This window comes from Hylobates moloch, unplaced genomic scaffold (genome assembly GCF_009828535.3).
Source record: "Hylobates moloch isolate HMO894 unplaced genomic scaffold, HMol_V3 SCAFFOLD_18, whole genome shotgun sequence".
Taxonomy (NCBI): Eukaryota; Metazoa; Chordata; class Mammalia; order Primates; family Hylobatidae; genus Hylobates; species Hylobates moloch.
In genome coordinates this window covers 46478530-46488957 of record NW_026652293.1, presented here as the reverse complement: position 1 = coordinate 46488957, position 10428 = coordinate 46478530, and the positions used below count along the sequence as shown (strand labels likewise).

General features: G+C 49.4%; 1 protein-coding gene across 1 annotated transcript in view; it reads right to left on the bottom strand.

The window, feature by feature from the left end:
* Positions 1-7243: 7243 nt before the first annotated feature.
* The window catches only part of DHCR24 (24-dehydrocholesterol reductase), a 34017-nt gene continuing 30832 nt past the window's right edge, over positions 7244-10428 (bottom strand). Inside the window, exon 9 of the mRNA XM_032137670.2 lies at positions 7244-9975. Within this exon, the coding sequence (XP_031993561.1) occupies positions 9822-9975 (154 nt within the window). The 3' untranslated portion in view covers positions 7244-9821. The remainder of the gene's footprint in view (positions 9976-10428) is intronic.

The window sequence follows — 10428 nt, the reverse complement described above, 5'->3', positions numbered from 1 at the left end:
CTCTGTCGCCCAGGCTGGAGTGCAGTGGCGCGATCTCGGCTCACTGCAAGCTCCGCCTCCCGGGTTCACGCCATTCTCCTGCCTCAGCCTCTCCGAGTAGCTGGGACTACAGGCGCCCGCCACCACGCCCGGCTAATTTTTTGTATTTTTGGTAGAGACAGGGTTTCACCGTGGTCTCGATCTCCTGACCTCGTGATCCGCCTGCCTCGGCCTCCCAAAGTGCTGGGATTACAAGCGTGAGCCACCGCGCCCGGCCAAGCCATCTTTATTCACCTTGCCAACGTATTGCACATGACCAGGTGCCCATGCCCACTAGGTGATCCTCAGAACCTGGTTGCCGCAGGACTGCCTATGTTTGACACCCACTCATTGTTATGTTACTTGTGGTCCATGTTGCAAGGGGGTGCTGAAGGCATACTAAGAACCTGGACGTTAGGAGTGGGAAAAAACTGCGACCCTCCTGAGCAACCAGGGAGGTGCTAGAACCTGATGTTACTTTTTTAAGATTTATGTGCTGGAGTGTTCAACCCAATCACCCGCAGGACCACTTGTGGAGACTGAACTGGAATTCGGTGGTTATGAAACATTTATTCATTTATTTTTGGGGGCTGAGGAGCTCTTTTTTTTCTTTTCCCCCAAACAAAAGCGTTTAGGGAAAGTCCAATATAATAAACATGTAGCCACTTTGAATCAAGCTGGGTGAGGCCGGGAGACCAGCCCTCGTGGCCAGCCCCTGTGCCCTCCTTCCCCAGGGATTGTTAGGAACCAGGCCGCGCAGTCGGAGGTGAGCAGTGTCCGCCTCCTGTCAGATCAGCGGCAGCATTAGATTCTCACAGGAGCCGAACCCTATTGTGAACTGCACATGTGAGGGATCTAGGTTGCATGCTCCTTATGAGAATATAACTAATGCCTGATGATCTGAGGTGGAACAGTTTCATCCTGAAACCATCCTCTCCTGCCACCCCGCCCTACCCTGGTCTGTGGAAGAACTGTCTTCCATGAAACCGGTTCCTGGTGCCAAAAAGGCTGGGGAACGCTGTAATAAACGACTTACATCCAGAATATATATGTGAGTTCATATATATCTCAATAAGAACAACAACAAAAATGTATAAAAGATGTAACAGACACTTTACCAAGAAGATATATGGATGGCAAATAAACACATGAAAATAAACTCAATGTCATTAGGCATTAAGGAAATGCAAATTAAAACCACAATGAGATACCACTACCCACCTATTAGGCTGGCTAAAATTGAAAAGACTGACCATACCAAGTGTTGGTGAGAATGTGGAACTCTCGTATACTGCTGGTGGAAATGTAAAATGGTACAACTATCTTAGTTCATGTAGAAGATGTTAACATCAGGCTGGGTGCAGTGGCTCACGCCTGTAATGCCAGCACTTTGGGAGGCCAAAGCGGGTGGATCACCTGAGGTCAGGAGTTCGAGGTCAGCCTGGCCAACATGGTGAAACCTTCTCTCTACTAAAAATACAAAAAAATTAGCTGGGCGTGGTGATGGGCACCTATAGTCCCAGCTACCCGGGAGGCTGAGGCAGGAGAATCGCTTGAACCTGGGAGGCAGAGGTTGCAGTGAGCTGAGATCGTGCCATTGCACTCCAGCCTGGGTGACAGAGCGAGACTCCGTCTCAAAAAAAAAAGATGTTAACATCAGGGGAAGGTGAGTGAGGGGGACTGCTGTACTACTGACTTGAGTGAGGGGGACTGCTGTACTACTACCATTGCAACGTTTCTGTACAATTAATTAAAAATAAAAAGTAATAAAACGAGTTAAAATAATGCAATAAAACTTTTTAAAGAAACTGTTTACCTTACAAAATAAGTATATTTGTTCAAATATCTCTATCAGCTATCATATTACAGACAGTCACTGTCACTGTAGAGAAGGTCAGCAAGGCTGGGTGCGGTGGCTCACACCTGTAACCCCAGCACTTTGGGAGGCCAAGGTGGGCAGATTACCTGAGGTCAGGAGTTCGAGACCAGCCTGGCCAACATGGTAGAACCCTGTCTCTACTAAAAATACAAAAAAAAAAAAAAAAAAAGATTAGCCAGGCGTAGTGGCAGGCACTTGTAATCCCAGCTACTTGTGGGGCTGAGGTAGGAGAATTGCTTAAACCTGGGAAGTGGAGGTTGCAGTGAGCAGAGATCAAGCCACTGCACTCCAGCCTGGGCGACAGAGCAAGACTCTGTTTCAAAAAAACAAAAAACAAAAAAAAAAGAGAGAAGGTCAGCAAATTTGTGATGCTTGTCTTTTTATAAGAGAAACCTGTGTAACAACTTTATTTATTTATTTATTGAGACAGGGTCTTGCTGTGTCCAGCCCAGGCTGGAGTGCAGTGGCGTCATCACGGCTAACTACAGCCTCGGCCTCCTGGGCTCAAGTGATGCTGACACCTCTCCGCCTCTCAAGTAGCTGGGACTATAGGCTGCACCACCACGCCTGGATAATGTTTTTGTTTTTTCAGAGATAGCGTCTTGCTATGTTGCCCAGCTTGCTCTGGAACTCTTGGGCTCAAGCTGTCTTCCCACCTTGGCCTCCTAAAGTGCTGGCATTATAGGCATAAATCACCGAGCCTGGCCACAACTTTTTTTTATTTTTTATTTTTTAATTTTTTTTGAGACAAAGTCTTGCTCTGTCGCCCAGGCTGGAGTGTAGTGGTGGGATCTCAGCTCACTGCAACCTCTGCCTCCCGGGTTCTAGCGATTGTCATGCCTCAGCCCCCCAAGTAGCTGGGACTACAGGCATGAGCCACCACGACCAGCTATGTTTGTATTTTTAGTAGAGATGGGGTTTTGGCTGGTCTCAAACTCCTGGCCTCAAGTGATCTACCAGCCTTGGCCTCCCAAAGTGCTGGGATTACAGGTGTGAGCCACCGCGTCTGGCCCCTGGCCACAACTTTAAATTAGGCAATTCTTTTAAATATTTTGCTATAAGATAAGAAAGAGTTCATGTGTGTTACAAAAATAATGTGTGCTGGGGAGGGACATTCATCTATAAAGGAGCAAAAGGCTCTCTGGCTGCCAGGGCCGGCCTTGCTGCCTATGGAGGGCTAGAAGTGCCAGGGACTCCACATCCCTCTGGAGCTACCCTCACTGAAGGAAGGTGGTGTATAAATACCAGCTCCCTCAGCCCTTGTGGGACGTACCTTTGAAACGCATGTTTTACACTGGTTTCCAGTTTTCCCAGTACAGTTACACTGTAGCGGCCCCCAGCGGTAACCTGCTTGAGAATGAACCCATTATTGGCTGTTATCCCTTCCCCACTCCCCTGCTGGTGTTTTCTTCACCTCCCAAATAAACTGCTTGCACTCAAATCTTTGTCTTAGGGTTGGCTTCTAGGGAAACCCAAATCAAGACAAACACTAACATTTTTTCAGACATCCCGATGGATCATCCTGTTACACCCTGGGCTTGGGAACCTCATTTGGTGACCACTGCTCTGCTCTGCGACAGTAACTCCATCTGTCTGTCCAGGCTCTCCTTGCACACCCCCAAGACAGCCCTTCCCAGTGCAGGGCAGCTATGATGGTAAAAGGGTCCTTTGGATGTTGAGCTAAAATCTGGCTTGTTGTGACCCTTGCCCTCCTGCCTGCACAGGGCCATAAGAGGACACGGAGTTCTGCAGGTTGTTAACTGGGCTCTGCTGGGGCCTCCAGCAATCCCTGGAGAAGGAGGGCACAGGGCCTGGCCATGAGGGCTGGACTGCTGGCCCCACCCAGCTTGACTCAAAGTAGCTCCATGTTTGCTACATATTGGACTTTCCCTAAAAGCTTTTGTTTGGGGATAAAAGCTCCACCGCCAAAAATGAAATGAATAAATATTTAATAACCACCAAATTCTAGTTCCATCTCTTGAAGTTGTCCTGAAGGTGGCTGGGCTGAACCCTCCAGCACATACATCTTAAAAAGTAACAGCAGGTTCTAGCACCTCCCTGCTTGCTCGGGGGGTAGTGATCTCTCCCACTCCAGTGCGAGATGCTGCCAGGTTGTGGGAAGCCCTGAGCAGGCCAAAAATAGCCTTCTACAAGCGATGCCACCAGATTTAACATCCAGGTTCTTACTATGCCTTCAGCACCACCTTGCAACATGGACCACAGGTAACGTAACAATGAGTTGACGTCACACATAGGCAGTCCTGCTGCAACCAGCTTCTGAAGATCAGCCAGTGGGCATGGGCAGCTGGTCATCTGCAATGCCTTGGCAAGCTGAAGCATGGCTGGCATAGCTGCTCACTTTACAGGGAGAAACTGAGGCCCACAGGAGGAACAAGTTTACATAGGTTGCACGGCATGGTTGCTTTAGTAAACATTAATAGAATGGGACTTCATTTGCTGTGTTAGGTTCTTATCAATACCTAAGGGTGACGGTTCTGACCATCATGAATGCTGTACTGTGCTGTCTTTGGCTTTTTACCTTGAGTTCACAACATCCCTGGGCACACCAGCCAGGCCAGCTCTGGGAAGCTCCCTTTGTTCAAAGCTCAGGTCCTCCCATCCTCATCGCTGTGGGCTGCTCGATGCCTGTCCTGGTCCTGAGCAAGCCCAGGTCCCACTCGGGCCCTGCCATAGTCCTTTGGCCCTGAAGGCAGTTTCACCTTCACGAACTTGACCCTTGGAGCTCCTCCTTCTCAGGAGCAGTTTACACCTGTTCCCAGGTTCAGCTGATCCACTCCCTCTTCCTGGACCTGCTGCAGCATTAGCCAGGGAATGGGTGTTCACCAATAACGAGAATGATTAACAAGGGGGTGGGGGATGATCATAGAGATGCCTGAGGTTCAGAAGCCTGAGTGGCGAATGTACTGAGGCCAGAGCCAGGGTGCAGGAGCCACCTTTCCTGCTAAGCTTGGATTTGGAGGGCTCATTAGGAGAGGTCTCTGTTAAGTGGTGTGCTGGTAAATGTTTGTCTCTCAAAACAAAACAAAGCCCTCCTGTGATAGTTAATTCTATGTGTCAGTTTCACAGGACTATGGGGTGCCCAGACCATGTGACCAAATATTACTTTGGGTGTGTCTGGGAGGGTGTTTCTCGATGAGATTAACATTGAATCAGACTGAGCAAAGCAGGGTGCCCTTCGTAAAGCAGGTGGGTCTCATTCAATCAACTGAAGACACGAACAGAACAAAAGGACTGAATGAGAGGAAACTCCTCCTGCCTGAGTGCTTAAGCTGGGACATCAGGCTTTTCCTGCCTTCAGACTTGGAACTGAAAAATGGGCTCTTCTTGGGTCTTGAGCCTACCAGCTTTTGGACTGGAACTTACACCATTGGCTCTCCTGGTTCTCAGCCCTTTGGACTCAAACTGGAACTATATCATTGGCTTTCCTGGGTATCTAGCTTGCCTACTGTAGATCTTGGGACTTCTTAGCCTCCATAATCACATGAACCAATACTTTATAATAAATCTCTGTTTCTCTGTCTCTTCATGTGTCTGCCTTTCTATACAGTCATATGATGCATAACATTTTGGTCAATGACAGACTACATATACAATGGTGGACCCATAAGATTATAATGCCGTATTTTTACTGTACCTTTTCTATGTTTAGATATACAAGTACTTACCATTGTGTTATAATTGCTTATAGTATTCAGCACTGTACCATGTTGTACAGGTCAGTAGCCTAGGAGCAATAAGCTATCCCATATAGCTGTGTAGTAGGCTGTACCATTTAGGTTTGTGTAACTACACTGTGGGATATTCACACAATAATGAAATCACCTAATGATGCATTTCTCAGAACTTATCCTCGTTAAGGGATGTGTGCCTGTGTGTGTGTTTGTGTGTATCTCCTATTGGTTGTTTCTCTGGAGAACACTGATTAATATAACATTACAAGCCCTGATTCGTAGTGCTGCTAATTTCTGTGGTGTAGATGCTCCCCCTGCGGGTGATTTCAGGCTGCCAATGTCACTGAACGTGGAAGTGGAAGGAGGTGTGCATGATGGCCCTTGTAAACTGGTACAAGCCGTATCCAGCACGCCACTGACCCCCTCCCACAAACATCTTTCTCACCCCTCCCTCAGGGGGACCAGACTTCAGGTCTGCCAGTGGGGTAACTAGAAGTTCCAAGGATACACATGTGAATTCTCTTCTACTTTCAGTTTCCATTAGATCAGATAGTGAACAGACTGTTGACACCCTCCTGTAAGGAGGTTGGTAAACCAAGCCAAGGCCCCCCAGGTGGCCCTCTTGCTTCTTCTCATAGATCTCGATGCCAGGTTCATGGCTTGAGGCTTGTAAGGCAGCTGCTGCTAAGATTCAGATTTGCAACTGGGAGCAGCAACATACAGATTGTCCAGTCTAGCGCCTAAGCTCAGCAAACCAAGGAGCTCTGGGTTGGGCTCTCAGGCACCAGCCCAGATAATGCCTTATTTATTTATTTATTGAGACAGGGTTTTCCTCTGTGTCACCCCGGCTGGAGTGCAGTAGCACGATCATAGGTCACTTCAGCCTCGTTTCTGGACTGAAGCAATCCTCCTGCCTCAGCCTCCAGAGTAGCTGGGCCTACAGATACTTGCCACCATACTTAGCTAATTTTTAGACGGGGTCTCACTATGTTGCTCAGGCTTGGTCTTGAACTTCTGGCCACAAGCACTTCTCCTGCAGTGACTCAGGAATCCAGGTTCCTTCTGATATAAGTCTCTCCAACCACCTATGGCCTGGTTGTCATCTGCACTGAGTGAAGGGGAGAGCCAGGAGACCTCATACAGGTTTTTATGACTTCTGTTTACATTCCACTGGAAAGCTCTTAACACAAGGACACAACTGACTGTAAGAAAGGCTGGGAAAGGTAGTCTAGCTATGTGTCCAAAGAACGGAGGAGTGCATTTTAATGGACAGCTAGTGGGTCCACCAGTTTGTAGATGAGGACAATAGTCTCAACAGGATTGACTTGCTAAAATTAATTGGTCACAACCAAGTGACAAAGTCAGGCCTCCACCCTAACCAGAGCCACCATCATCTCACCTGGATTGCAGTGGTGGCCTTCTCACTGGTCTGCTTGCCACCCTGCACACAAAGGGATCCTTTCAACACTGACTCCAATCACACTCTGACAGTGATAGAAATAAACTTGTCAGTTCCTGCATGTTCTTCTAGCCCTCGGCCATGGGCTCATGGGTTCAGTGAGAGCAACTGAGTTGGGGAATGGCACAGCCTGAACCTGAGCCCAGATCTGACTCCACATTTTGGTCCCCCAAGCAAGAAACGACAAATGCCAGCTTCCAGGCCACTTTTATTTAAACAGAAGCAGTGGCCCCACAGCCATGGGGACATGTCTTCCAGACAGTAGACACAGTGCCTGTGGCTGTAAGAGCCTGACAGGGGAGATTCATGCCTTTCTCCTTGGCCCCCATGACCAAAGAAGAAAATAAAAATCACACACCATACACTGCCACACCCATCTCTACCCCTCCCTTTCAGTAATATCCAATTATTCATCCTTCTGGCCAAAGAAACTGGCTACAATTCTGATTCTAAAGAAAACTTTCATGCAGCCAAGAAACTTGGGACTCTGGAGGGGAGAGGCTTACTCTGATACTTTCCACATGCACTGCCCACTGGCGTCAAGTTTAACTCCACCCAAAACCATCACATGGATGGCCAGGGACAGGACTGGCTACAAAAAAAAAAGCCATGAACTCAGCTCACCATGCTAAGAAGATTGCCTCTTTCCAGGCAAGATTTTACTGGAGCAACATAACCTGAGGGTGTGATTCCAAAATACCTTCCTTTCCAAGCCCTAGGTTGTGGATAAGGTCTGGATTTTGGTTATATGACTAAGGGCGACAGAGGCTGCTGGCATCTCTGGCCACAGTCCCAGTGGCTTAGGATTGGAGGCTTCACTGGCAAAACAATGGCACTGTTTGATTAACTAGCTCGTGTTAACCACTCATCTACAGCAAGTAGAATCATCAGTTTTGCACTGAGCGAGGAAGCACATGGGTCTCCTATGAGAGCTAATGCCAGAATTCACATGCTTTGTAAAATAGAGGATGAGGTTTGTTTCTTTCTTCTGCCCCCTCCAGAGGCCAAATGGGTAGGGTGGTTCTTTTGCCTTCCGAGTGCCTGGATGCCCCCAGCCCTCACAAGACCCTGCTAAGACACTGGCAGTGTGCCAAGCCTTGGGTGGGATGGGTGAACACCCTCAATGACTCTGAGAGGATTCTGGCACCTGGAATGACAAGGCAGATACTTCCCTGCAAGCCAGGTATGAGCCTTTCTGAAAATGAGATGGGAGCTGGCCTTGGGGTTGAAGGAAGGATCTTGAATGACAGATAATCCCCAAGTGTCCACTGGATCATTTATTTTTCCTCTGACTTTCCACACAAACGAGGCTTTCTGTGGGTTTTGCAACCACAGTGTCTAAGACAATCAGAAGGGTTCCAGGGAGGTCTTGTCTGTAGCGATGTGACAGATGAGGAAACTGCAGCTCAGAGGACAATGACTTGCCCACCTTGCACAGCTCACTGACAGTAGAGAGGGGCTGAAACCTAGGTCTCCTGACTCACACGCCACAACCATGACTGGCTCAGCTCCCTTAATTCCAGCTTCCCTTACATGATGCAATTCCTTCTCAGATTCGGGTTTTCAGCTGAGGCTGGGCAGTTCTTAAGATAGAGTTGCATAAACAACCAAGTTTTGTGTTATAACAAGCCAGGGAAGGACCTAGGGAGGTTCCCTTCCCTCTGGAACGGAAATGGAACTTTCTCTGAGCTTAGGATTTGTAAGGCACTGAAATTAACTACAGCTGGGGGTGGGGAGTGATGGGAGAAAGCAAAAGAGGGATGAGTGGTTGGAGAAATCAAGTCGATACTCTTTTCTTCCAGCCCCACAGTGAGAATCCTACAGAAACATGAGGGTGGACCCCACTTTCCCACCCGATGCTGTCCACTCCCCAGCCCCCATGCTGCAGAGCAGCACGGACCACTCCCACCATGACAAAGTGGGTTTTGGGACAGGATGAGGCCTGCAGGGTTGGTGAGCCAAGAAGAATGAGCCCAGGTCCCCTGGATCCAATTCAGAGTGGAGACCACTCTCTCCACCTAGGTGTCCCAGGCTGAGGCTGGGACAGGATTCAACCCTGGAATGCCTTCTCCAGGAACACAGGGGCCCTCCAGGCCCAGGCATGAAGGAGGAAGGGGCAAGATGGCACCAAGGATGGCAGGGGGAACTTTGGCCTTGGACCTGGCTTTGGCACAGCGCATCTGGGGCCTCCCCGCTCCGTGGCTGCCCTCCTGAGATCCCAGGGTGGGGAAGAGCTGTCCTTCTCCTATGAGGACCTCGTCTGGCTGAAGGAGGCGATGGCAGGGCAACTCCAGGGTATCCCCTTCATCATTCCAGCCATGGCTGTGCACAGGAGACCTAATGTGGAGCCTTTTCAGACTCCGCTGCAGATGTGACGCTGAACGGGAAGCAACAAGAGCTACCACTTACCCAGCACCTTCAATGTGACCGGTGCTCAACTCAGATGACAACAACCTGCAAGTAGGTATTACTATCCCCTTCAACTGATGAAGAGACTGGGCTCAGAGGGGTTAAGGGACTCACCCAGAGTCACACAGCTAATGAGTTCTAAACGGAGAACTGGACTCAGGCTTGTCTGACTCCAAATCCCACATTCTTTCCATTCCACTGGGCTGCCCCTGGAAGCCAGGAGGGAGGTGGTGTTGGGCTGTCAGGGTGGGAGTTCTGGAGGGGTTACTCTCTGAAAGTGTGGATCTGGGAAAGCAGCCAAGCTTGAGTGAAGGGAAGACGCCTGACCACTCACACGTGTCTGTCTCTCCAGGTGGGCTCCAGCTCAGTGCCTGGCGGCCTTGCAGATCTTGTCGTACACCTCGGGGAAGGCGTCCTGGCAACCCAGCTTCTCTCGCAGCTTGTGATACAAGGAGCCATCAAACATCTCCCAGAACTCCTCCCGGTTCATGTAGCAGTCGGCATACAGCATCTGGAAGCTGCAGAGGCAGAGAAGTGGGTGAGGACGCCAGGAGGCGCATGGAGCGTGAGGCGTGAGAGAAACCCAGCTGCTCACTCTGCAGCCCAGAAAGGGCTTTTGGAGGATTCCTCTTGTTTAACCCCCTTAACCTGTGAAGAAGATGGTGCAGGTATTCTTATCCCCCTTTTGCAGGTAGGGAATTGGGGCTTGGGGGTTAGGTAGCTTAGCAGTGGAGGCAGAGTCAGGAGTAAAGCTCAGACTGCCGGGCTTCTGCCCCTCTCCTTGGCCAGAGGCACAGCTGCCTCCCCTAATGGAGCAGTGGGGCTGTTTTCCTTGAATCTGTTATTGACTTTCAATAAACTGGAAAAGTATACAATTGGATAAGCTTGACACATGCATGCAACCAAGGACTCCAATCACTGCAGTCCAGATTGTGGCTATAACCATCAGCCCCAAACTTTCCCCGTGCCCC